The sequence below is a fragment of the Rhea americana genome, unplaced genomic scaffold, assembly GCF_003343005.1.
Source record: "Rhea americana isolate MKP2758 unplaced genomic scaffold, rheAme1 scaffold_97, whole genome shotgun sequence".
NCBI lineage: Eukaryota > Metazoa > Chordata > Aves > Rheiformes > Rheidae > Rhea > Rhea americana.
The window spans coordinates 2,668,297-2,696,073 of record NW_028187166.1 but is presented as its reverse complement, the minus strand read 5'-3'; the positions used below and the strand labels follow the sequence as shown (position 1 = coordinate 2,696,073).

The 27,777-nt window shown below is 40.9% G+C and overlaps 1 protein-coding gene across 2 annotated transcripts in view; it reads left to right on the top strand.

The window, feature by feature from the left end:
- Positions 1 to 27,777, top strand: part of NUP214 (nucleoporin 214) — a 45,609-nt gene that overhangs the window by 6,985 nt on the left and 10,847 nt on the right. The window contains exons 11-30 of one of the 2 annotated variants that reach the window (XM_085325361.1): positions 1,864 to 2,025; positions 3,169 to 3,625; positions 5,028 to 5,203; positions 5,876 to 5,967; positions 6,525 to 6,614; positions 6,999 to 7,148; positions 7,407 to 7,565; positions 9,514 to 9,617; positions 10,151 to 10,333; positions 10,895 to 10,980; positions 11,075 to 11,158; positions 11,466 to 11,702; positions 12,547 to 12,708; positions 13,409 to 13,517; positions 17,996 to 18,071; positions 18,741 to 18,849; positions 20,140 to 20,242; positions 22,006 to 22,079; positions 23,905 to 25,671; positions 27,190 to 27,319. In XM_085325361.1, coding sequence (XP_085181487.1) covers positions 1,864 to 2,025; positions 3,169 to 3,625; positions 5,028 to 5,203; positions 5,876 to 5,967; positions 6,525 to 6,614; positions 6,999 to 7,148; positions 7,407 to 7,565; positions 9,514 to 9,617; positions 10,151 to 10,333; positions 10,895 to 10,980; positions 11,075 to 11,158; positions 11,466 to 11,702; positions 12,547 to 12,708; positions 13,409 to 13,517; positions 17,996 to 18,071; positions 18,741 to 18,849; positions 20,140 to 20,242; positions 22,006 to 22,079; positions 23,905 to 25,671; positions 27,190 to 27,319 — 4,510 coding nt within the window. Of the gene's footprint in view, positions 1 to 1,863; positions 2,026 to 3,168; positions 3,626 to 5,027; positions 5,204 to 5,875; positions 5,968 to 6,524; positions 6,615 to 6,998; positions 7,149 to 7,406; positions 7,566 to 9,513; positions 9,618 to 10,150; positions 10,334 to 10,894; positions 10,981 to 11,074; positions 11,159 to 11,465; positions 11,712 to 12,546; positions 12,709 to 13,408; positions 13,518 to 17,995; positions 18,072 to 18,740; positions 18,850 to 20,139; positions 20,243 to 22,005; positions 22,080 to 23,904; positions 25,672 to 27,189; positions 27,320 to 27,777 lie in introns of both variants that reach the window. The other variant, XM_085325360.1, reaches the window with a different exon arrangement.

The following is a 27,777-nucleotide window of genomic DNA, read 5'->3' as shown; positions in this document are numbered from 1 at the left end:
TGTGGTCCTGGGACATTGTCCTGAAAAGGAGACTGACACAGACAATCCATCCTAGCTTTTTGTATCAAGCCTACAGCATACGTGAGGTTACTTCTGTGCATGTATCCAAATGGCTGAGGATTAAACAGTTTTTCCTCAAACCTTTTAGGAGCTTGGGGATACTACAGTAACAGTCATGGAAAACAAAATCTAGGTTTTGTCTGTGTTTCTCAGAGCTGGGGTGATAGTGAACTTAAAGGAGTCACATTCTTAACACCAAAGGCTTCAAATTGCCTGTAAGGTTTTAATTATGCTTGTAGCGTATGTAGTTTTGCAGAACTGTTTTGTATTAAGTACATTTGCACTGATCTAAAAGAAAAATGGGTTAATTGCAAAATCTGAAAAAGGAAGGATCACTGAGGTAAATGCTTAAGTTTTAATTCTGCATTAAAGCACAAGGCCTGAACAGACTGTAYCCTGCTGTGTCTTACATCCAGCCACTTGTATTACTACTGTACCTTCTGTGCTTCCTGAAGGCTCTTGAAAGCACCTTGTCAGAGAAGGAAGCTGAAGATGCATCTGAGCTATTGTACTGTAGCTTAGTGAATTTTGAAAACTCCCTTGAAACCAAGAGAGAGATTGAAGTAGAGATGCCTTTAGGCAGAGTGGAAAGATCTACAGTCAAAAATTCAAGAGCACAGGAGGGTGCCAATTAACTGAGAACCRCAGCAGCCTTTATCTGAATGAAAATCTGCAGTAGGAAGTTCGGGTCAAACTTTGTAGTTTAATGCAAAATGGAATTTGAAGCATATTCTCTGTTGATCTGTATACTTACTGAATTAAGGAGTCTATCAGGATAGCTTCTTTAAGCCCAGGTAATGCTGCCTTAGACCTTTTAGGATGACTCTGAGGAAGGTTTTGACTAACATGTTTTCTGTATTTTCACTGAAAGCAGGCAGCTCGTTTTTGGCTGCATGTTATTTGGCTTTGCTGTTTGGAACAAGTTTGGGTTGCAAATAAACCTCACTTGTCCTGGAGCGTGTTCCCTTTTGGAAGTTGCCCTTCCCCAGCACTTTCCCTGGGAAGCTAATAGGTAGAAGAAACTGGCCATTCACCGTGCTGGTCACAAGAAAGAAAGAAAGAAAGAAAGAAAAAAGTGAATGATCATGGGGGCTTTTTCCTGCATCCTATATTTACTCTGAAGCACAGATTTGCACTAAGTACAGAATTAAGCTGTTAAACTTCTACAGAAAATGCTTTAGGAATCTATGGAGTGTTTTCGGGCCTCTTACTGTGCTGAGACTATTGAACTGAAGCAGACTCTAGGCTCAAAGCTGTAGCTGCACAAAATCCAAGCATTTTGCATCAAAGGTTCRGGTCACTAGCCTGTTTTTTCAGAAGGATGTTTGTTGTATGTGGGCTTTCTTCAAAGCAAAAAGCTTTCTACCTAGCAATTCTATTTTTCATACTTCATGTATGTGAATGTTAATCATCTGACAGGACTCAATGAAACATAGGGATTGCTGAAAGGAGTTGAGGATTGTAAAAGGGAGCAGCATATAGGTGAAAACAAAAGAACTACTTCAAAATGAAAAAAGCTTGGTACAAGATTTCTTTGGTAAAAGTTGTCTTTTTCATTTAGCAAGCTATATTGAATTGTTAAAATGACCATCTATGAGTTAGAACAGAGACATGAAACAGTCAAGAAAAGGAAGAAATAAAGAAAGGGGCGTTCGTGGGGAAGCAAGGGAACAAAGGTGTAAGTGAAAGCAAGGAGGTAAAGTAACAAATACTGTGCTAAGCAAGTCAGGTGATAGTGACAATGCCGGTATGAACAGAATAGGAAACTTTGACTGTAGGGCCTATGTGTATGATGTTTGGCAGGTGATGAGAAGACCCTCGCTCCAGCTCCAGTTCTGATCTTGCTCTCTACGGATGGTGTGCTCTGCCCATTTTACATGATCAACCAAAACCCTGGGGTCAGATCACTCATTGTAACTCCAGAACCATTGTCCATAGAAGGAGAAAGAGTACCAAAATCAGCAGGTAAGTTCTCCAGTGGGTTAGGGAAGCACTTGCATTTATGGGTCTTTGTCATCCTCACCTCTAAGTTTGGTATATAGACACATATTGTCACAGAAAACGTATTTCTTCTTTATGTTGATAATGAAGAGCTGTTTCTGGGTGCATTGTGCTCCCAGTACTGTTCTCCCCCTTGTACAACTGAGTAAAATTTTCTAGTCCWATTTATCACAGGGAATCCCAAACACTTCACAAACTGTGTGCACTTAAAACTCTACAGTGCAATCAGCCTTTGGGGGTATAGAGCCAAAGCAAATCAGGTGCCAGATGCCCTAATGCTAGAAAGCTCCTTGCCCAGCTTTGGGGGGCATGACTGGAACAGCAGCAGTGACTGCAGACTGTTCTTGGGGTCTAGGATTAAACATTGTGCCTAATCTAGACCAGAGTTTGCCTGCTTCAAAGAGGTGATCGTTTTCTTTCGTATGTTTTGTCACRGGAAGCCATGATACCAAACTAAGGTATATGGCTACAGCAAAGCTTATTTAAACAATAGCTTTCTGCAGCAGTGTGAAGATCATCTGGGGAGGCAGTACAAAGTAGTTTTAACGGAGTTTGCGTGTATAGCCAAATAAGATGTAAAACAGACAGTTTCCTGTGCTGGAATAGGCAGATCAGTTGGATCTTCTGTTTCCCTGYGTGCCTGCAATAAAGTTTGCAAAGCCACCATTTTCTTCCTTAAGCCTGCATTTGCTTCTCCCTCTCCAAAGCGAATGCTTTTGTTTGGCACTGTGCCTCTCTGCAGCCCTGGCTGACCTGTGTGCTGACAGGCTATTTGATTTGAGATGGCATGAACCACATCAAAATCAATGGACAAAGGTGAAGTCTTTTCATTGGAAATTCCAGGCAACATTAATTTCCCTCAGTCAGTCTAAATTAAAGTATTGACTTTAGTTTTAAAGATTRGACTTTGATCTGCGGTTATATCACCGATCAGGCTTGGGGACTGGAAGCTCTGCTCCCTTCTCTTTCTTTCTCCCTGTACCATCTGTCTAAKGGTAAGATGGTACTTAACTGTTTCCATCAAATAGCATTTGGCCTTGAAATACCTTCTGCTATTAGTCGAGACAACTGAATGAGTGTCTTCCTTCCTGATTTATGTTTCTGCAGGGAGTACTGCCACATCTCTTACCACTCCTCCAGCTTCTTTAAAGCCTGACGCAGTACCAGCTGTTGTTCCTACTACTGCGGCCTCAAGTCTCCCTCCTGTTGGGGGCGGAGCAGCTGCATTTTCCTTTATGCCTTCAACTGTGAAGATGCCTGGCTCTACAAGTGGTGACCCTCCACCTTACCCCTTTGCAACTGATGCCTCCAAGCAAGCCCTGGGCCCCAATATGACTGGAGCAGCAACATTCTCTTTCTCCTCTGGTTCTTCCAAGACATCCATGACTTCAGCCCCTTCTGCAGGCACCACTACAGCAACTGCCACCTCTTTTTCTTTTGGATCCATGAACTTTAAACCAGCCACAGATAGCTCCCCTGGGCCAACTCTGTCCACAACACCTGTTACGCAGAAGTCATCTTTCACCTCTTCAGCTTCTTCAGTCAAAGTGAACCTCAATGAGAAGTAAATAGATGTAGCAGGTTATGCAGTGTTTGGGTAGTTAAATCATTCCAGGCATGAAAAATGTGTGGTGATTTTTACCACACAGAAACAATAGTTTCTGACTTCTTGCCCTGACAGCTGTCCGCTATGCTTCAGAAAAAGCCCTGAGGAAAGCCCSCTTTGTCCAAGATGTATTGTCTTGGCTGTGAAAACTCCCAGCACTTCCCATGCGACAAGTTATGTTCATGGGCCAAGTATCAGTCSAGGGAAGATGCCAAAATTTAGACTAATACCTTGCAAAATTATCAGAGGCTTTATGYTTTTGTATCTTTGTTTCATAAGCATGTAACTTCATGCCTTCATTTAACATGAAAGATGGCTAAAGATTCTTGGCGAACACTGAGATTTGAATCATGTATGAGTTTAGTATGGTCATGGTAGCACAAGTTTCTTCTACCATTTGGTGAAGGTTCCTTACCCAGATCCAGAGCGTGGCTTGCAGGACTGAGAGGAAACTGTATCTATAGCTGGTGCATTCCTTTTMTACTCCTGTGTTCAGTGAAAAAGGTGTCAGAGCTTTCATTTTTGTTTTTAAATGGATGCTTACTCACTGAATACTGGACCTGAAATCTTCAAGGCTTGTTCATGCTGGGAGTTTGTGCCAGCTGTAGGAAAACATGTTGACTGGAAATTACCCAGAATGGATTTGAGTGGTGAACATTCTCAGATTTCTTRTTCTTGCTGTTCCCTCCAACTCTTGATATTTGCTATCTTTTTTTTTTCTTTAAGAAGTGTTTAAAACACAGAGGAATGTTAATTGGAGCTGCTTTCTGTGGAAAGCAGTTTTCGCTTGAAGATATTTTTAGAAATTTCTGATGGTTCAAATGATTATATTTTAATTAGAAAAATCCTTCCTACGCCAGATCTCATGGTAGCTCATAATGACTTTTTAAATTTGATATTGTGTATAAAAAGCAAATGATAGACTTGTGAGCTGGCTGAATATTTAACTTGGCTGCCTTGAGGGCCTAGGGTTGAAGTTGAATGGAAGTCTTATTCTTTTGCAGAATTTTTCTGAGTTTGATGCAAGGGTGGCACTGAAAGGCACTCAGATTTGGTATGGTGGGTGCTTTGTTGCAAAATGATGGGGTGCTTTTTAAAACAGTGTAATACTTATTGGCATTTGGCTTTTGCCACTGAGTGGATCTATAGTAGCAGTCTCTGATTCTGTGTATTCTGAAATATTCCTGAATGGCTGCTTCCCACTTTTCCCAGTGACTAAACTTGCAATTTTGTATCTGGACCTTGAGTCATTTTTGTTCCCAAAGGATGCTAATTCCTCAGAGTGTAATGCTTCATTTGGGGTGGAGGAAAACAGCTGGGACCACTTCAGAGCTGAAAGGTTTTCTGTTCTTACTTGCAGATTCACTGCYGTAGACACTTCTACTCCCACTAGCAGCAGTGGTCATGCTGGTTCTACAATGTTTTCCTTCTCAACCACTTCAAAAGCTGCTACTAGTGGTCCTCTGAGCCAGTCCACACCTGTCTCGGCCTCTCCTGCCACACCACTGAAGGCTTCCACCCCTGTGCCTGCTGCTGGTAGGCGTCTGATATGTGCCGTTGGGAATAATGTTCTATTACAATGTTCTGAAAGTTTTAGGATGTAGTGGGCTTGATTTGGCTTACATTCCCACAGATCTCCTGTTCTGCAGGTTGTGATGATGTGATGGGCCTAGTACTGAAACTGAGAAGTTTTTTCAATTTGTGCACTTTATTCCCCACAAAGCCAGCTCTCTTTTCAAATGTGACATAATGTATTCTCAAGTTCAACCAGAAGTTCTGGCATTTTCAGTGCTCTGTAATACAACTCTGATTATGAATATTCCTGGGCAGTGAGACAAATCAATGCCCTATCTTGCATCTGCAGTGACTAGAGTTCCAAGTGGTCCCAAATGAGTTTCAATTAGATGTTTTTTCACTTGTTAACAGAATAATATTCCATCTCTCAAATGATCATGTGACTGGAGATCTTGGGTTCCTTCWGGAGCGATACGGCCAGATATCCAAGAGTTACAGTCATTGCCTGAGTTTGCCAGTCTAGCAGAGAAATTAGATGGGAGTAAAATGACACCTGAGGAAAGTGTTCTTGCTGAGGCCCGTACAGCTATTGCTGTTGGATTTGACATCAGAAATTTTGCTTTATCTCTGATCACTACCTGCTTTCTCAAGCATTGTGTGAGTTTGTAATTGCTGTTCCTCTCTTTATTTCAGTGGCACGTCCTGCTCAAAATTTGCCTTCAGCTTCTTTACTACAGAAGACCGCCAAAGTCACACCTTCTGCAGCAAAGCCAAGCTCTACTCAGGTAATGAGAACTTGTGTCTGAAATTTTCTGAAGAGAGGTGAATGTTTCTCTATGGCCCATGGAATATTTAGAATTCATCTAACTGAGTATATTTAGGTCAAAGAACTAGCTAGCATTTGACACTTACAGAAGATTATTTGGACTAAAATTACGTTGTCATGCATGTTTTTGGAGAGCTGTCTTTGATGTATGTTGTCATGATCAGAGTTGTAGGAACTAATTATTCCTGCTATGGAAATGAGGTTTCGCAACTTTCCTAGTTAGTCAGTCAAGAGTTTCCTTGGCTCTGTTTGACGTCGTTAGATGTCAAAATCAAAGCAGTGATAGAGCAGCACAAAAGTATTTCCTTTGCTTTCACAAGGCTTTAGCTACATTGTTCCAGGTAATCTGCAGCTCTACTTTGAACATACACCTACCATTCTTAGTTTACTGTGTATTGGGTTTATAAGAATTGACTCACTGGTGATGGCTGTCTGAATAGAATTTGTAGCAGTGGGCCTTTTCCAATATTCTGAGCTCCCTGTTGCTAAAGTTACATCCTTAATATTGTTTTTCAGGGCAAACTGGCACTCTCTAGCACTGGTATAGAGAAGCAGGTCCATCAGTGGAAGGATTCAGACCCTGTCATAGCAGGAATCAGAGAGGAGGTGAGATCTCTCAAGCAGTTTTCTTCATCTTAAAAGCTGAAAGACCACTGTATAGACACACAGATATTCTCTTCAGTTGACTCACATTCCCATTATGTCTTTCAGTAACTTAAGAATTAGAATGGAGATTTTTCACGGGATAACTAACTTATTTTGTGGGTTCTATCTATGTCCTCTTTGACCGTCTGATTTAGTTTCAAACACTGTATGTACTGGAAAGACTGGGTGTTCTTTCCTGATAATGTCTAAGAAGAATTTCCTGTTTTGCCCATAGAGCAGCAGATGTTGATGGCACTGTAAAAACATTACCCAAAGAGCTGCAACATTTGTTCTAGACACTAGTATGTGTCAGCAGCTGCACTCTCTTGCTCCTTGACTTTGTAGATCGCCCATTTCCAAAAGGAGATGGAGGAGCTGAAGGCTCGGACTTCCAAAGCCTGTTTCCAAGTGGGTACTCCAGAGGAAATGAAGATGCTGCGAACTGAATCTGAGGATCTTCACACCTTCCTCTTGGAAATTAAAGAGACAACAGAGGTAACTAATGTGACTGAACATCCTCAAGCTATTTAACTACTGGTCGTAATCTCTCCAGCAACGATAGTTCCTTACCTGATGTTTCTACTTAACCTGCTAATGCTGAACCCATGTAAATCGAGCATGTGGTTACACGGCTTTAATGTGGAGGTGCTAATTGCATTTTGCACTTTTAAACAAACACTTYGGGAAGCCCCTGTGCTAGAGATGGCAATGAAAATGTTGCTTTGAACCTTGTCCTATCCATTCTATCTGCAGTCTCTTCACGGCGATATTAGTATTTTGAAGACGACCTTGCTGGAGGGATTTGCTGGGGTGGAAGAAGCTAGAGAACAGAATGAGCGGAATCGCAGTTCAGGATATTTACACTTGCTGTATAAGAAACCTTTGGATCCCAAGAGCGAAGCACAACTTCAGGTATTAAGCATGTTAGCTAACTTCTAATCTAGAGTTTTAAATAAAATAACATTGAGACTTGTTTGTGAGTGCCCAGCAGCTTTGCCGTGCCCCTGGTATTTGCTGTTTCAGCACAGTACAGTAGAAGTATGATTAGCTCTGTTTTGCCAAGTTTGCAAGGCATGATGAAAATCCTTTCCTAAAGCTTCTCTTGTTGTTGCCATTTTCTCTGATGAGACAGGACTCCTGTAGAATGGAAGTAGTTCTCATGAGATCCAAGTCTATTCTAAGCTTAGAATAGGACTCTTGCCTCCCTGTTCTTTCTCAGCCAGTAGTGTTTGCTCAGGGGATTTTAGTTAAGGAGTAWTTTTTGCAAATGTCAGTTAATTTTTTCAAATCTTTATAAAAGTGTTCTTGGCATTATTTTTATCTTCAGCAAATGCTTTATAGAGCAATTTGATTTATTATGACTTGCAGAATTGTGTCATTAATTTCATGGGTGGTGGGGCATAAAGCTAAATGAAATCCTAAAAGCCAGAGTACRAAGGAAAATAACCAGTAATAACTAAAGAGGCTCTCAAAGGCAAGGGAGAAACTGGAGGGGAAGCTCTCTTTTGGTTACAGCTGGTGATGAGAGGAATATACTATTGTATTCCCCCATAAGCAAAATGAAGTAGATGTGCTCTACAAATGATACTTGCTCCTCTATATGCTGGCGCRTTCCCCTCAAGAGGTTTGAATAGCAGACTGAAGACATAATTACATGTCATATTTGTTACAGTAGGAATCAAGATCATGCACATGAACAGTTACTAGGGAGTGAGCTGACATGCAGCAACTTCTTTATAGGTGTGATCTCTAGTGTTCACCTGGAAGCTGTATGTTGATTGTCTGTCTTGGAAGTAATTATATGCTCGCTTTGATGTCTGATTATTTCTCTGATTTTTCAAAGTTATGCTCATGACTTCAAAGAGATGATAATCTGTCTCAAAACACTTACTTCATTGATATTTAAAGAGGGTTGTGAGGAAAGAATAACAGATAGGAGAGAAGTGGATGAGGACTGGAATGTACAGAGAGGGCTTTCAGGTCCAGCTTCTAGAAACATACTAGAAAGACAACTCTCGTCTGATGTAAATCTCATTTTAGTTTAATTATCATTCCTATTCTCCTGATCCTTAAAAAGTGCTCTCTTGGTCAACTTTTTACATGAGCTTTAAATGGAATTTTAAGTTCTCGAGGCTTTTCTGGTGTCCAGTCATAATGATTAGCTGTTTGGAGAGTTGTTGATACATAATGCTCATAATTGCTGGGGAGAGAACCCATGCGAAGCCCTCAGTAGTACTGGATTTGGTTTCATGTTGGCTGTGTCCTATTTGAATTTCATGCTCTATCTTAARAAGAGTTGTGATGGAACTCTTCCCAGTCCTTGCTACTTGGATCCTTGATTGATGTGTTTCAGTGAGCATTCTGTTGAGGTGAGTGGACATTGAGCATTTGTGAATGCTTTCCTGAATTGTAGTCTGTGAACGGGGTTAACCCAGAGCCATGTGAATAGCCTACAAAGCTTTGATCACCTTTAGTTGTTAGAAGCTTCAATATTACGAAGTAGGAGCAAATGACTTGCTTTCTGGAAATGAGGTTTGAAATAAAGTTGGTTTTGTACAATGCTTAGYGTTTGTACTACCCTTTCAGTAAAAATCTAGCAGTATTTTGCAAGCGTTATAGAAAAGACTATTCCCAGTTTTGTGTAAGGATAAAATGAACAGGACACCTTTTGCATAGTCCACCAATTAATAAATAATTTTTCCTGTGTTAGGTTCTGTTATGCTAGATAGAACTTTCCAGGCAGAAATATGGGGAAGTGCTGAATTGCTTGAAYTGAATGAGCCCAAAGGATCTCAGGCTTCTGTGGCTGAAACTGAGATTTCTGAAGGAAATTAAAAGCTGATTCTTTTTTGCATGGTAGGAAATTCGACGCTTGCACCAGTACGTGAAGTTTGCTGTTCAGGATGTGAATGACGTTCTGGATTTAGAGTGGGATCGGCACCTGGAACAGAAGAGAAAGCAGAAGTAAGTAGCTGAAATTGAAGTACAAAACAACTATAAGGAGCATGTTAGTGAATCAGACATTAGTACCTAATCAAATAAAAACCACTTTCTTTTAACAGTACAATTTTTTTTCAAGGGATTTTTGAGTAAAGCTTGATTGAGAGATGTAGTTGGAGCTGCAGGTTCAGTGTATGTGACTCTGTACGTTTGTTACACGCTTGCTACAGCTTCCTGCATGTTATAAATTGTATTTAACAGAAACAAACTATAAAAATAAGTTTTGTACAGACAAAGTGTGTCCAAGAACTGTAAGTAATGATACCCTTCTAATGAATAAAACATCTTGTAGTAAACAAGCTAAATGAATAACCTGCAGCGTATCTAAAGGAGTGACATGAAACTGAGACAAAATGAACTGCCCTATTCAAACCAAACCGTGTTTGACCTCATTGAGTGAAGCAGCTAGAACTGTCACACCACTTTATATGTATGCCTGCTCATGGCTAGACATACRGAATGGTCTTTATTCTTGTCTCTTGGTGTGATGTCTTAAGGCGCCTGATAGTTCCTGAGCGAGAGACTTTGTTTAACACCCTGGCTAATAATCGGGAAATAATCAATCAGCAGAGGAAGAGACTAAATCAGCTGGTAAACAGCCTCCAGCAGCTCCGACTGTGTAATCAGACATCTCAGTGGAGTGTTCCCGGTGATACGTCTTCTCTTAGCAGTGCTCAAAGGTATGTAAAATGCTTACAAGTTGCTGAGTAGTATTGAGATTCCTTCTCTATTGCTCCCAACTGTGTGCTAGAGTGCATCATGCTAAAGAATGTTTTGTTGGCGTGGTACGGGAGGACAGGCTGTCCTAAAAATGGTACTGAACTGTGTCCAGGTAATACAGAAGCTCACTGGTTATAGTCTGTAGCGTGCTGTCTGATGCTTCCCCCTAAAAGCTATTATTTTTATAGCAGTGTAAGCAGGATCATAGAGCTTCCAAGCTGAGGTACTGCTGTTTTCTGTGTTTTAAAATTTGGAGGAGGAAGTGAATGGCTTTTAGACTTTCCAAAATAATTCAAGATGTATGTGTTTAAATAGCACGGTATCTAAAGGAAGATGTTCTGTTCTGATAGTTTTTGTGGTGCAGGTGCCTGTTCTGACAGGGTATCTTATGAGCTGATCGTTCTTGTGCATAAGTCAGTAATTCTGATGACTTCTTGTGGCCTTGTTGGTCCCTTTTTTGCTCTTGATTTCATTGGTCTCTTTCTGATGCTCATAGTTTTTATTACTCTGCCTTCTCCCAGTTTTGACAGTGACCTTGAAAGTCTGCGCAATGCTTTGATGAAAACTACCTTGGAATCGCATGCCAAGCCCCTGCCTAAAGTACCTGGTAACGTATTCTTTCTTACGAGAAAAAAGAAAAAAAAAAAAAAGAATTAACTTGCCCTCTGATTATAGGCTAGTGACTCTCTCCTGTTTTCCAGCTAAATTATCCTCTGTGAAACAGGCACAGTTACGGAATTTTCTAGCCAAGAGGAAGACTCCACCCATTAGATCTACAGCCCCAGGTAAACCTTTACTTACCTTAGGAGTCTGAAATGCTTTTCAGGAAGGTGACTTACCTGTTGTGGGAACCAGTCCTTAAGTTAGCTTTTGGCTGCTTCTCACTCCTGAGCCTTTACTTTTATCTTTGTACTCCCCCTTCTCCCTTCAAATGGAATTTAATTCAATTACCTTCTTGTGGAAGGTTGTGTGTGAGAATCCTACCAATATAGCCTTAAAACAAGACAGTACAGGGTGTTTCTGTCTTGGCTATGGGTTCGGATGGTTCCCTTGCCTTAGTGTGCACACACTGTGTTGTTTCTAATATTGCAGCAAACTTGTCCCGATCTGCCTTCTTGTCCACAAGATACTATGAAGATTTGGATGAAGTCAGTTCAACATCTTCTGTTTCCCAGTCACTTGAGAATGAGGATTCACAGGCAGTGGACCAGGAAGAAGAGGCTGCTCCTGTCCAAGTTCCCCGTCATGCACCTGTGGTCCGTACTCCCTCTATCCAGCCTGGTTTGATGACTCAGTCTCCACACTTTGGGAAGCAGCATGTCTCCCCAGGTACTTTATGTGAGTAGTTTTTGTGGTGTTTCTCCTATACCGTATGTGTTTTGTCAGTGTCTTTAACCATTGTATCCACTCTGTGTTAAAGTTCTGGAGAAATGAGATGGTAGGCTTATGTTGACACGTTTCTGGAAACRGCGGTGTGGTATGAGCTTGAGCTAAAAGAACCAAAATACTCTGACTCATTGATTACACTTTTCTGATTACCTGGTGGTAGCAGGCCAGGAGGAGTGTGTGTGGATTTTTTTTGTGTGGATTTTTGCTTGTTTGTCTTGGATCTTACTGATATAAGTAACATTTGTCTTCCTTTAGTATCTTGCCTTAAGGATATGCTATTATTTCTTAAAATAATGCCTGAGGTCTAGGAATTTAAAATGCTACTGCATTTAGTTGATGTTGCTCAGGTTAGGACTTCTGAGCCCAGTGAACATCAGTAAAAATTATGTTTTCATATGCTTGATTTTCCTGGTTCAAGAGGGTTTTGTTTTTCTTTTTTGTTTTATCGTTAAAGCCAAAGAACTAAACTTCCTAAAATGAAAAATGAGATGTCATCAGAAGTGGCTATGACAGCAAATGGAGAAGAATTCATCTAATGCACTGAAATGACAAGTATTGAGACTAATCTGCTGAATTCCCTGAGATATACAGAGACCACCCATGTCAGATAAACATGCTAACTGTTTAGAAGGGCTGGGGATCAGTCTGTCAGGAAAAAAAAAAGTGTACTTGGAGGAAGTGTAGTTCAGAGCTTTCAGTCTCCTTTGTTTGCAAAGATACAGTGAACAGCTTTTTTTTTTTTTTTTTTTTTTTTTTTTTTTTTTTTTTTTTTTTTTTTTTGTAGTGCCTACGTCTTCGAACAGAATCATACCACAAGGGGCAGACAGTACGATGCTTGCAACAAAGACTGTGAAACATGGAGCCCCTGCTCCCACAGTCACTGTGCCAGCACCACAAGCGGCTGCTGCAGCAGCTCTACGAAGGCAGATGGCTAATCAATCCCCAGGTAAAGGAATAGTTAATTGCCCAGGTGACTTCTGGGCATTCGAATGTGTGTCTCACAGAAACTTAACATCCTTTAAGGAAAAGACTGTCGAACTGAGTATGACACAGGCAGGATCTGTGTGAGTTGCACCTCCGAGTTGTCCAGTGTTTTTTTGTCATCTTTCTTGCTTTCAGTTACTAGTACAAAATGCCTAAGAAATTTCCACCACAGAATTCTTAGGACAATTCTGGTTGTAAATATTTCTTCAGTGTCAGTGCAGAAAKGTGACAAAATTCAAGTACTGGCAGGGGAGTTGAATTAGTCTATTTAYCTTGCCCAAGGAGGGCATAAGCACAGAGAGCAGACTGGTGACCTGAATTTTGGTAGAAGCTGGGGTGTAATTAGGCAGATCATATTTGTTAACTCAAGATGTTATAATGCAAATAAGGGGTATCTTAGTGAGTCTTAGATATCTTAGATAGATTTTGTCAGGCAACAAGGAAAAATGTGCTAACTGTATAATGCAGTTACTTACTCACTGAAGGCTGGGGTGCTCAATGTTTTGGGTCAAATAAGCCACACACTTTCTAGAAACCTTTGTGGATTGCTACTGGAGCTACTTGTATAGAGCATATTGAAAGAAATGCTTTGTGTGGAAAAGATATTTACCTCTGCATTTGTGGGCTGTGTTTTTTTTTTTTTTTTTCCTCTCCTCTTAAAGCTGTAAGCACGTCCTTGACTGAATCAACTCTGAAAAACGTTCCTCAGGTGGTGAATGTGCGAGAACTCAAGACTAGTACATTGACTCCAGCTGTCTCTGCAGTAATAGGGTGAGTTTGGGTGCTCCTCTTTTTCATGATAGCCTTCAGTTGCACTTGCAATAGAGCACATCTACCAGTGGGGAGCAGTGGTAGTATTTTAGTCTGACTTCCTAAAATGGATGCATTTAGGGGAGAGCCTTAGAGTTAGGGAACAAAAATAAGAAATAYTTTCTCTCCGCATCGTTCAGATTTGCTAATGGCTTGTCCTGAACTAGCAATGAGACCAGCATTAACATTCTTCTCTATCACTCCATGAAATGTATTTTAGTGCATCCCCTCCTGAGGGGGTCCATTAGCTTCATTGCTAAGGCACACTCAGGATCTGGAATCCTTCCAGCTGCTGATACATGTGCATGTGTTCCATGTCCTTCTGTGATGGAAATGCACATTTTTGTCACTTAAGCATGGCTTAAGGTGTCCAGATGTTCTTTTATCWTCTTCCCTGTGTGTCACTGAGAAAACGTTCTCTGGAGTTATGCTTCTCCTATCTGCCCCTGGATTCACTCTTTGGGAGAGCAAGAACTYTGGCTCTTTTGGAAACTTGTCTCAGAAATTTCTTGACATTGGAATTTTGACTGCAGTGTTAGGTGTCGATAGGAATTGATGGAATTGATCACTTCGGAGAAGCAGAGCTGCAAGGCTGTCTTCCTCATGAATAAATTATGAATGTGGGCTTCTAGTATTTAACCTTAAATTTTTTAAGATGTCCTCAAAGTTAGCTGTAACTGTTGGCTTTCCAACACTGTCTCCTGCAGACAATGGCCAGTTCAGCTCATTCCAGAGATTTCTSTCTTATCACTAAGCTCTGTCACCAGCCACAGAACTAGTTCTTTTTCCTGTTATGGTAGCGACCTTGAAACTGTCTTTTCTTGGAGTTCTTAYGATCACTTTAGTCCAAGATAGTGCATGGCTGTTTCTGGACTGGGGAGGCAGGGGCAGTACTGAAACATTTGAGCAGTGTTGGGGACTACTGCATTTCTGTTACGGTATAATGGCATTAAAAGCAGGATAAACTTGCCACGTGCGTCTGATAAGTCCATGTGGAATTGCAGATGCTTTATTCAGATAACTGTGGGCTAGACGTGCAGCTTTTGAAACAATTTCTGTTGTCACATTACTTCTGGTTGTCACACATGTGTATATTCCTCACTGTTGAAGAGGAAAGTGGAATTCCTTTGATACTGCTTATCAAAAAGTGAGCACAGTCTTACAGTGTGCAACTCAGCTGCTGACCTCAAACCAAGGATTCTGCATTTTAATGCAGACAATTTGGGAAGTTTTATTTTGGGAGGTCTTATTTATTTGGGAGGTTCCTGTATCTTCTCCTGAAAGTGTTAAATTTGTGGGGGGATCAGGATTATATCAAATATAGTTTGCAAACTGTTGTGCTTGGAAATTTTGCTAAAACAAGTGTTATGATAGGAAATTCTCCRTCTTGTTTAAGTTGGTTAAGTACAAAATCATTTTAAAGAGATTTCTTGGTGTTTTTCATCATAACTATGAAGAGCTAAGTAAAGAGTACTGGCTGTACATAAACAAGGCTTGAGTTAGTAATACATGTCTGAGATTGCTGTTCATCTGAGCTGTAGCTAAAGACCTGTCTTACTTTTGAGTAGTTTTAGAATAGTGGTATTGAGTGTTTTCCCTAATTTATAGGGCACCATCTAGCTTTATATCTTGGAGGCTGTTATAGTCTTATTTTATAACTGATTCATAAAAATGTGCTAACTAAAAATGCTGCCTAAATGAACCTCTGCCTGCCAGCAAGATTCAGCACTAAAACAAAGACTGTTCACTCGGCCAAATTAATTCATCAATTTTTGCAACTTCAGACATCKTATCTCTTTTGCCACCACAGTGCACTCTTTGGGTTGTTAAGCAGTAATGATTTTTTTTCAGTTGTTATCAGTTGTTCAATGGCCTGTCATTAGGCATACTGGTGGTCCCAGTCCAGTTATTTGTATATATTGAAATCAGAGCTGAGCTTTTCATAGTATTGACAGAGAATCTGTGGGTCAAGTGATCTCGGGAACCTTTCTGTCTGATTCGATARACATCCTTGCAAATATGGGTCGAAGCACTGTTGTATGAGACAACTTGCAGAGGTTTTCAGAGCTGTGCATATTTTATACCTACTTTGCCCTCTGATAMCTTTTACAAAATACTGTATTTTTACCATGTGCTGCAGTAAGAATATGTATATTATTGCCATGTTAGTAAAATGTCACTGTCAGGCTTGTATCCTACTGGAAGGAAATTCCCTTGTAAAGGGAAATAATAGGGCCACTCATTATTTACAGATATCCCTGGGATTTCATCCAGTTCTTTTGAACAATGGCCAGAGTTCTTCAGAAGAATTAAAATCCTCTTACGTTTTGAGATGCGGAAATAGAGAAATAAGAATTTCTTATCTTTCACATGCATAAACCATTATTGAAATAATTTGAGAAGCTTTAGAAACACAGAAGGAAAGTCATAGCTGATAAACCTGATCACCAGCTTTTGGATCTTTATAGTAGCATTTTACTTTATGCCCCTTGTTGCTCCAGTAAAAAAGAATAAGGCWGATCTAGTGCTTCTTTATAGTCGCTTGATTTCTTAGTAAATAATAAAGAACAACCAGCTGCATGCAGTGTAGCCTTATCCTTGCCGTGAGGTCCTAGTCAATCTCCACAGGGCTTCCTAAAGGATCTGCAGCCAGCCATGTGCAAGATAGTCTGGTACAGGCTGTGTGATGTTTAGAGGAACCCTGTGGCTTCCATTAAACCAGCTTGATCTGTGGGAGCTCTAGTGAGAGTGGTACTGCTGGCTCACACACCAGTGTGATCTTCAAATCATTACCTCTTTGTTAGTTTTATGTGTTTTTTAAAATCTCTGCCACCAAGGCTAACTAGCTTGTAATTGAAWCCATCCTTAGAACAAGCTGACTGACCAGCAAGCCCCCTGCTTGATAGACTGAGACCACAGCTTCCCTGCTAATCTTCAGGGTGCTGGGTGTGATTCCACAGTAGACCAAAGTCTGTATGGTAAGCATCAGTGAGAGTGACACTATCGTCACTAGTGTCAGACTAGTGCTAGACAGCAATAACTCATGTTAGACTTGTGTAATCAGGGGAGAAGGCTCCCACTCTATCATGAATTTCAAATAACTTCTGTTTTTTTTTTTTCTTTCTTTGTCYGGGGCTCACATGAAATTGAGCTTTACAGCAGTTCCTTCCCAGTATAGACTCGTCCAGTACTAATCTGAAATTTTCGTTGTTTGCTGCTTGCTTTTGCTCTGGGCAAAGGGCAAATCCAGGCTATGCAACRTAGATCTCACTGCTGTAGGGAAGGAAGGAAGGACATGCGAGTACTGTAAAGCTATTTAAGGCACAAAGCCCTATCCAAAACCCATTGGCTATGCAAAATTATTCTTGCATGCACTTGTCCCTTTTCTCTGGAATTAAGTAGGAAATTTCTGTCAGCTGGCCCGTCTCTGACCAAATAGTAAATGAGGTTTTGGAGGTCTTTTGGTTTATCAGAAATAGAACTTTTGATGCCCAGATTCAGATACTGCCTGGGGTTTGCAGCCTCAGCTCTTTACATARTATAAGGACTGCTTCTCTGCCTTAGAGAATGTTTGGCCTGCATCCCGGTGGAAACAGCCTACCAGGTTACAAGAAAGCCAGCCTTTGCCACAAAGAGAATGCAATCTGTAGAATTTGTTACTCTTCTGAAGGCTTCTGGCACTGACCATTTAAACTGGTGAATCCTGTGGGCCATTGGCTTGAGGAGATGCTCCAGCTGGGTCGCAATTCCCAAGTTGTGGTAATTGGTGTGTTAATGGCACACTGGATGCAGGGTAGAAGAAGTAGCTGCTCTTCTGCAGTAATTGTCTGTGGGCTCAGATGGATGACTTGGTAGAAATTCCCACACCTATATTTTAAAATACATATTAATCTTATCACGGTTCTTGTCATGAAGGCATTAATATTTATATCACACTTCAAAGACGTGAGGCAGACTTCCTTTCCCCTCTCCTCCCTCCCAAGCTTTGTCTGCTTGCTCAGCATTTCCGAGAGTTGCATGTATTTGTCTGGGTTCTGGAACATAAGGGAAGCTTCTTATACTTGTTATATGCTAGGCATAAAATTGTAATCTCCTTGCATGCTGATTTTTTCATTCAATTCACTGTAAAATAGAAAGGGTTGCCTTTCTTCAGAGACATAAGAAWGTGTGAAGAAGACTTGATCATTTAAGTCCAGAGCTTTAAACACATTTGCAGACTTCCTTTGTTAGCTGAGGCCGATTTGTTTAAGAGGTTTATTCCCTAATCAGATTTGTTCGTTTGGAGTTGTGTGGGGAATCTTTTAATAGCAGTGATTTTTTCTTTTCTGCAAGATATTTGGCTGTTTTTTTTTTTTTTTTTTTTTTTNTTTTTTTTGAGAGATGAGAAAATCCACTTTTAGACTGGTCATTCATGTAATGTTTTATTTTTTCTTTTTAAGATCATCTGTACCTCACTCTGCAGCCCAGGCAGTCCACCAAGTTCTGGCAACCGTTGCTACAAATCAAGCTAAACAGGTATCTTGCTAGAGAACGCTCTCCCTGTGGAGTACTGTATTGAGGCAGATTCAGCATAGTTTAGGGATTTTGTTGTTGGTGAACAGGTCATCTAACAATCTCTTTTCACAGCTTGTCCTACATTCTTGGCAAACCACTTATTTATCTGTGACCTTGACAGGGTGGTGCCAGACATATCTTTGTTATGTCTCCATTTTTTTTTCCTTTTGAAGACTCTTGAAGCTTTCTAATTGCTACAGCCTTGCAGCAATACAGGTTGCAACCGACAACAGAGCAAACTGTTCCCAAAGGTCACCAAATAAAAAAGTGCTGAGCAATCAGTGAGGAGAGTAGTTTCTGCAGCCTATATTTTACTGAAAACTTTTATTATTGGTGGACTTCAAGAACCAGTCAGTGTGTGTTCGTTGTGCCTTGGAGTCAATGAATTGTTGTGAATGGGATTTATGGGCCTCTGTAAGACACTTGTTGAATAATATGTGTATTGACTCTGTACTTAAATRTAGAGACATACGGTCTCAAGATGGAAGGGCAAGTATTTTGACCACCTCTCTTTAGCTTGTTCTTAAGTAATTTCTTGACTCTTAATATTAGACTATCCTAAAGGCCTCTGTTAATGGACATAATGCATTGACCTGAAGTGGTTTTGTGGGTGTTTTTGTTTTGTTTTAGATGCCTCTAACAAGCACTCTTAAGGCACAGACTCCACCTTCCTCTGCATCAGCACCTTGTGCTGTGGCTTCTACACCTGGGCCAACATCATCTGGCAACAAAATCTCAGGTCAGTATTCTTTGGTGGAGATGAAACCAATGGCTCGGTGTTTCTTGCCACCTGCCAGGGGTGCTGTCCACAGAATGAAGATGTTAMGGACGTGAGATCTGCCTCTGGGGGGCTGCTGTGCCAGTCATGAGGAGGTGAATTTGAAAGACCAAGGTACAGAAGAGCGAGGGGGTGGTGTTGTACTAAGTTTTGTGTTTCGTCTGTGTGACGGCATCTCGAATTCAATGATACAATCATTTTCCTTTCAGAGTGGACCCAGAATGTGTAACCCTTAATGTTCAGAGCACATCTACCAAAGGCTGCTGTGATTTGACATCAAGTCAAAAGTCAACCATCTTTGCTGTTTTGTTTTTCAAACATGACGCTTTTGCAGCAAAGTAACAGTAGTGTTTTTTCGATATCTGATTTGAGTATTTCTATACTATGGGCTGTGGAACTCAAGCAGAGTCTGAACTAGCTTCAAAAAAGCTAAGTCCGATAATGTCTCTGCTAAGCCCTGGTCTGTATGACCAGCTTTAAAGCCAGTTCATGTGTCTTTATGCTGCACTGTGGTTTGTTGCACTGAGTTTAAAAGTTTAAATGAGCAGAAGTGTCTAGTTTACAGCACTTGGTGCAAACGAGGGAAAAAGGAACTGTTAGGGAACAAAGAAACTGTTTGTAATAGATGATAATATTTGTAGAGCATGGTGTTATAAACCTCTTGCATAAATGTCTGAAATGACTGTCTCTTTGTTACTGTTCTGTCTTTAATCCATGGCTGTAGGTTGCCTCTTAGCCAGGGATGAGAAACAGTAAAAATTGCAAGGAACTGTATTTGACATAACAGACACTTCTTGWATTTTGATTTATTGAAAATGTCAGCTTTTGAATTTGATTCCGCTTCCTGTTTATTTGAAATGTGTTTTGTTATGTTGATGGTTTCGTGAGAGATTTTGCCAAGGATTTCTTGTTCTGTTGTTTAATCTTTATTGTAAAGATGGTGACCCCTCTCTTTGCTCCGATCAGATATGCTAGTACCTTAAATCTCTGAAATAATTCACATATTCTCTGATGAAGTACCAGTAGCAGGAATGTTTCTGTGCATAGATACCAGACTCTACATAGGTGGTAAAAACAAGCAGAAACTTCCTGAGGAAGTGACTTGCATTTTGAAAGCTTTTGTTTCCCGTTGATTAAAATTGTACACTACATATATGTATGCAAACTATTTATTTCTCTTTTGAAAGTTGGATGACATACTGCTGTACTACTTTTGTTTTTGGTAATTCTTGCTGTACTTGTAACTTACAGGACAAGGGACGGTGAAAACAGTTGCAGCTGTGACTTCTACGGTGACATCAGTACCGGCAACAACTGCACAAATTAACAAGGCATTCTCATTTTCTTCTGTGGGGTCTGTATGAACTTTCAGATTTCTTTGTAGTTGGTATCAAATAGTTGTATCTGTTACAGCAGGTGTTGTCTACAAGCTACATTATATGATTAAATGGTAGTCCCAACACTAAGAGTACTGGGGAGGGGGGGTGGAATGTGGGTGTGCTTTTGCATCAGAGTTCTTGGAAGTCCTTCTGGTTGGTGGAAGCCTACCTGAGTGAGGTCTTTAAGATCTGTGAGGATTAATCAGTCTTCTGTTGCTTTGAATCCCTCAATCTGTAACAAATCAAGAAAAGAGCAAGTAATTCTAAACTGGCTTTCTTTTCACATTTATCTACAGTGGGCTATTGAACAAACGCTGTATCCTGGTGTTTCTTAGCCTTAGACATTGGGTAGTTTGCCAAGTGAGAAATTGCCAAGTGCTGCACGATTAAAGTGCCAGCGCATGGGCTGGTAAACTGGATTCCCTGACTGACTTTGAGTGCAAGTCACCTTCYAGCTCTGAGAGGTGTGGAGGGACATTTATGCTTCGTATTGAACACTGGGATTACGAAGAAGGAAAAAGCAGCAGACCATAGCTAATTTTAGATCCTCTCCTTTATTTAGTGAAGAAAGAATAACTTAGGCAGGGGCTTGTGAGAATAAACCRCCTTGCTCTACAGCAGCAAGAGAAGAAACTGATCTCTGGAAGAGAGGAGAAGGCTTGCCACCTCTGAGGATGTATTGCAGCGAGAATGTTGTTTTTTCTAACCTGAGCCTCCATACACAGGTTTCAAATGCTAGTAAGAGGCTGAGAGACAGAAGTGCTGGAATTCCCAGCTTAGAACTGAAGTCTATGTTGATGGCCAAACTTGCCTGTGTTTGTGTGTGATGTGCTTGTCTGTGTGAGTGGKTTTTTTGATTTTGGGGAGGGGAGGGTTGTTTTTTTGTGTGTGGGGTTTTGTTTTGTTTTTAAGACAACAGAACAAGTTCCATGTTGAGGCTTGAAAAGTAATCTACTCATGAAGGTGCCTAAAGAGTCTCAAAGCCATCTGGTGATTTCTGTTATATAACAAAGCATGCAATGTGGCATGTGTTATGAGCATATAGGTACGCTGAAACCTCTCTTATGGGGTGTTCTTTTTAGAGATGAGAAGTGAAAATGTCTTTGATCATACCTTGTTGAGGTGAGGATGGAGGATTCCTTGAAAATAACTGCTTGAAATTCTGTGTGTTTGTATCTAATATTTGAAATTTTTTTCTTTATAAAGTAGATTATTTCAAAATGTGCATACTTTCAAATGGCTGTTTTAATTCCATCTTAACCATTTTTCTGCATTTTGTCAAGTGGCTGTTATCCCTAGCACCTTGCTGCATTGTTCAAAAGGCTAAAATAGTCCTCTTGCATTTAATAAAATAAACCGTTCTTTTGCTCCAGGATCAGTGCCTCAGTCTGTAAATGGTATGCTACATACGGTGCCGTTGTGGGTGATACGGTGTTGCACAGCCTGGCTTGCAGAGCGCAAAGAAATGCACTGACAATGCAGAGCGCATTGTCTCTGGAAAACAGAGGACAATGCAGTGATAAAGCAGAAAGCGTCTAGGAATGAAGGCCTCCAGAGGACTCAGATCCTCATCTTTCATAATGTTTTTGCTTTGTATACAGTGTTTTTGCAAGACAATACTTTACCATGGAATAGTTCTGTAAAGTTTTTATTTCTGTCTTGCCATGAGCCATGTGGTTAGAAGTTTCAATGCTTTCAGCTAAATGTCATTATTTTCCTTTTTCCACTTTCCTYCTAGGTCGGGATTTAATTTTGGTGTTGTCACATCAGCTACTGCATCACCAACACCRCCCAGCCTCACTTCCCTGCAAGGTTAGTTTGGAGACATGTACAGACAACATCTCTTCTCTGCTAAGAGAATGCTTRCTCTTAAATCACGTGGTTCTCAGTTTATGTTGCAGTTCTATTATTAAAATTGCAGTATCTGCAGTAACATTGTATACGTGTGCTGGATTATGCAGTGTAATGCACAAGAATCAAAGCCATCTGCCTTTCATTTAAGAGTAAGGAAAATATGTACTGCCAAGATCATCTAGGAGGTATTAGTTTATGAAGAGAATAGTATCTGGAGTCATTTCCTCTGCTGTCTTTAATCTCTAGGTTTTAAAGTTGCCAAGGTGGTCTGCCACAGAGGGCTGTTATTAAGTGGAGTGAGCATTTAGTAATGGGAGGGGAATGTGTGGGAAGATGTGGGGTGGCTTATAAAATTGATTTGAAAATAGATAAGCTACCTTCCCAACTCCATTTCGTAGATAGATCGTATCGTTCTACTGGAAAGTAGGGTCCAATACATCTGCTTGCTAGTATTCTTGAATTTCAAGGCTGAAATACAAGCAGTGAATTCAAGGCAGTAAAAGAGCTTGTATGCTTGAAAGCTTTTTTTCTCTCTCTGTTTTAATATTATCAGTTGCTATAATAAAAGATACCGCCTCTTCCTACAAATCTTGCCTTGCTTATATCCCTAGACCATCACAGCCACAACAATGCTACTGCTATTCTGTTATCTTAAGCAGAAATAACTAACTTAGCTTGAAAGTTAATGATTCAGTTAATGTAAAAGTTGAGGTAAATAGCACTGATTAAAGAGGAGTGAGAGAAAGAGCAAGCATGAGACTTGTAAAACACAGTATTATACTTGGGCAATTACCTCACACTGCTCTGTGGAGTGGTAGAGCACCTTTGCCTTTGTTAGCTGATGGAATAAAAAGAGAACTTCAGTGCCTCAGGAAGAAACAAATGATGTTTTATTTGCTGTTGACTACTAATACACTTGTTTTGTTAATCAGAGTAAAAAAYCAAGCATATTATCTATGATGCTAAGAACCTCTTGTTCTATCTTACTTAAKCCTGATGCAGACTTCCTCTGCCTTGTCTAGGGATGCCTAAATCAACCCATAGTCAGAACACCAACGCAGTATCTTCATGTTCAATGGTACTCAGAAATGATATAACAATACATCAAATATAACTTGTCCARTCTCCCTGAAAACTTCGACTGTTTCACATTCTTGGACAGCAGTATATCTAATAAGCGGAGCTGCTGTGGTAATTACATTTGAGAGCTTCTCTCTAATCTTTCGCAGCTGAAAACAGGCTGCATAGAAACGGTGGTCAGTGCTCTATAAATAGTTGAATTTTTAAAGAAAGATTTAATTCTGTAGAAAATTGTTCAAGTGCTAGAAAGTCCTTTTATGACGAAACTCTGTTCTGAGCTTTAAACAGACAATTCTGTAGTGAATGTCAGGACTCACTAAGGTGAAGTAGGTAAGAGGAGATGTTAACAACAAATGGTCTGTAGTAACCAGGTTTTCTCTATTGCTATCAAACTGTTGAAAAGGGATAGGAGCCAAAGGCTGAAATTCTGTGCATTCAAGGCAAAGGGTGGTTAAGTGGAGGCTACAGTGTAAGAGATTTTCATCACTGTAGCCCTATCCATAAAGGCTTAGATGTCACTGTTGTAGTCTTGTGAACGCACAGGAAAGTGTCAATTATTTGATGGTTGAGAGGTTTTGAAGTTTTTGAGGCAAGAGCACTATCTATCTGTAAAGCATTAAAGCCTGCTATGATTGTAAGAATGATAAATGAGCTTTGCATACTTTAATTCAATTTGTAATTTCTGTATCTCTCTCAATGACAGCCCCAGCTAAGGAGTCCACCCAGCCTGATTCATTTTCTCTTGGTGGGGGCTCTAAATTTGGAGCAGTCCCTGAGAGCACCTTTGCTTTTGGGTCCCTCAAGGCAGCAAGTGCTTCAGGAGCCTCAGCAGCAAGTAGTGCTCCAGCAGATGGCACCCAGTCAAACAAGCCTGCTGCAACAACTACTTCTGCACCTTCCACAGCCTCTGGCAAGTTGGATAGCTCTCCATCTAAGCCAGCAGATCACTTGTTTCAGAGCAATTTAGGTGGGGAAACTCTTGGGAGCTTCTCAGGACTGCGAGTTGGTCAAGCAGATGATAATACCAAGACCACTAAAGGACCATCTTCCAGTGTTGCAGGGGCACARTCAACCAAAACATCTACAGTACCTTCCGGGTTTACATTTGGCACGCCCTTGCCATTAGGAAAGCCTGGAGAAGCTACTTCAACATCAGTTACAACTGCTGGCACAGCATCCATGTCCATCAGCACTGCGGCCACAGGCAATCTCTTTGGTAATGTCCAGATAGCCAGCACAGGGTCTTCTGGGGTATTCAATCTTGGAGGATCTAGCGGCAACAAACCTACCTTTTCATTTGGTATTCAGCAAGCAAACAGCATGAGTACGAGCACCTCTGTCCCTTCTACTCTCACTGCTTCAGCATCGTTGTCATTTGGAAGTTTCTTGAGTTCAGCCCAAACTGCTGTACCTGCTGCAACTTCTAGTAAGGGTGCAGGGGATGTCAAGTTACCACCTGCATCAGAAAAAACATCTGAAAATGAAGTAGCAGCTGGCCCGTCACCTCCRCTGTCTCAGGCACAGCCACCGCATCCACAGATACAGCTTTCAGAGTCCGTTAAAGAGTCTGCTTTASCCCAGGCCACAGCTGGGGACACCAGTGCTGTGGGTTCTAGTGCTGCATCAGTAGCACCTCCCCCTGATGCAGTTGTTACCACTGCCTCCACCAGTGATTTGAAGGCACCAGTGCCTCCTGCTATCTCTACATCTACCCAACCAGATCACAATATCTCAACAACAACTTCTACAACAAACATTGTCTCTCATGTAGAAGCAACAAGCATGTTGTCTGTTACCTCTGATGTTAGTACATCTGTCCAAAGTCCTGCCATTGGTGCCTCTGTGTTTGTCCCCACCTCTGCAAGTTCCTCAGTGTTCCCTCAACCTCCAAATTCCAGCGCTTCTGGCTCAGCATTTACTCAGCCTACTGGTGATATAGCTACCACTCCTTCCACACCACCTGTTTTTGGGCAACTACCAGCAGGTACCACAGCATCGTCTCCGTTTGGGCAGCTCACCACTAGCACGTTGTCCACTGCCACGACTGCCACACCGGCTGCCAGCTCAGGTTTTGGGACTTCTGCTTTTGGCAGCACCACTACTGGAGGTTTTGGTCAGCCAGCTTTTGGACAAGCACCRACCTTCGGGCAACCAGCAAGCAGTTCTTCAAGTGGTTTTACCTTTAGTCAAGCTGGGTTTGGGACAATGCCTGCCTTCGGCCAGCCAGCAGCTTCCACTGCAGCATCAAGCAGTGGCAGTGTTTTTGGAGCATCAGCTAGCACCAACAGTGCCAGCACCTTCTCCTTCGGACAGCCATCCGCCAGCACTGGGGGTGGGTTGTTTGGACAAAGCAGCCCTCCAGTGTTTGGGCAGAATACCGCCTTCGGGCAAGGAGGATCAGTCTTCGGTAACGCTGCCACTGTTACTACTACTACGTCATCTGCTGGGTTCAGCTTCTGTCAAGCTTCATGTAAGAGCGAACCGGAGGGASATGCTGTATGCCAGCAGTGCTCTCTGGTTGAAGTAGGGAAAGCAGTATATCACTGGGGAAAGTAGGACATGTTTTATGCCTCTTTTTCCCCTGTGGCAGCTGATGTATTTTTGCTATTACTGAGGATAGGAGATGCAGTGTGTGTRTGAGGAGAAGCTAATGTTGGAGGCTTAGGAGGCTTTTGTTCTGCTTTAACACTCTTCAAGAGGCCTTTGGATGTAGCCTTTTGAATTTTGCATTCAGTTTATACTCCCAAGTCTACCTTGGCATAGTTTTGAATTACATATTGTGCTGCCTGTTGCACAGTGTGCATGTGGGATGCAGTGTAGTGTAAAAGATCCCAGAAAGTTGTATGTTGTTTTAAAGTGTTATACTGAAGTAGTTAGACTGTTTTGAGGCCATAATCAATCAAATGAATACAGATGGAGTACCTTCCTCAGTGGGCTACGTTGTGCRCATCCAACAGTGGATGTGTAGCTAGATGTGTACTACTATGATTGTGACCTGGGATGGCAAAAAAATCTCTTAAGCTTTCAAAGGATTGGGTTAGCAAGGAACTAATCTCTTAAATTCACCTTTGAATTTGGAAACACCTTGAAATTAAATATAGCAGTAATGTGATCATTGGCTGCTTGTCTGCACAGTTAAGTTTAATATTTGTATAGGTCAAATATTCTCTGCCACTTTTGTTGTTCTCCATGTTGCTACCATAAATTATTGATGTATTTTTTTTTTCTCCCCCAAAGCCTTGTCTGTACAATCTTCAGAGAGCTCAGAGGGAAAAGTGAAAAGTGTGGAATAATAATAGAGAACGTGTAATTTTCAGGGAAGAAAAACTAATCAGGCTCATTTTAATTAAGAACGGTGGCACTGTAGGCAAACTGCTTGCTCGTTTTAACTACAGTAACAGAGAATGGTTGGATCAGGAGAAGTGAACTCTGCTAAAGAAAGGTGTTCYTAATTATAGAAACTGCAAGTTTTATTACAAAACGCACATATAAGTGAACTGGGAAATGAAATGGGGAGTTCTTTTTTTAATCAAAACGTTTCATTATCTATAACAGGATTCTTTAGGTAACAAAGCTCAGATTCTTCTACACAAGGGAAATCAAAATGCTACAGTGCTTGTTCATGACTTGCAGCGTTATTACAGAAACACTAACAGAAATCCAGTTCTTTTATATTGTTAGCAACAATCTTGTATATGTAAGGGCCTTTTATTTTCTGTTTGTTTTTAAATTGGCTAGAGAGGAAAGGAAAATGACTTTCAAATAAACTTCAGTGGAATTAACTATTTGCGTGTTGGCACAAACTTCAAAGCTGGCCAACCTAGATATATTTGGTAATATCATTTATACTCCTGTTGGTTTGTATGGGGTGGGTGGTTTTGTTTGAGTGGAGACCTAAAAACCTGTCCTGGGCAAATGTCATCTCCACGAATTGTCTTGTATCCTAGTAGTAGTTCTGGTGACTTATTTCACTTTCTTTTCTTGGCAGGTTTTGGTTCTAGCAACACAGGTTCTGTGTTTGGGCAAGCAGCTAATACTGGAGCCACTGTCTTTGGCCAGGTAAGTATTTATCATATTTGCAGGAACAAGGACTGTTACGTACAGCTGTCTTGTTCAGGGTACTCTATGGTTTTCTAATGAACAAGATCCCATTTGGTATGGTAAAAAAAAAAGTCCCACTCTGCATTGATGGCATTTGCTGATGTAGGAGGCATCAGCACAGGCTGTGCCTAAAGGTTATCCTAGACATCTGGAGGGACAAACAGCTCACCGTAGGTTAAATAAGTGAAGGATGCAGAAAGTCACCTGCCTTTGTTCCACAGTAAATGGAAAGCGGAGTATGCCTCTTTCCTCATGTGAACAGTGTAGGACAAGTTCCAAAGGTATATTCTGAACCGTAGACAAGTTTGGAGAGAGATTTAAGTATGGACTTTTGTTTCCTTGTATCTTGGGAGTCTACCTGCTGGTTAATCAACCTTCTAATATACTTTGAGGAGTTAGCCAGACAAAAAAATCAGCCTTGGAGGCATGTGCTTCTCTGACTTCTCTAAGTCCCCTTTTTGTTTTTTTTTTTTTA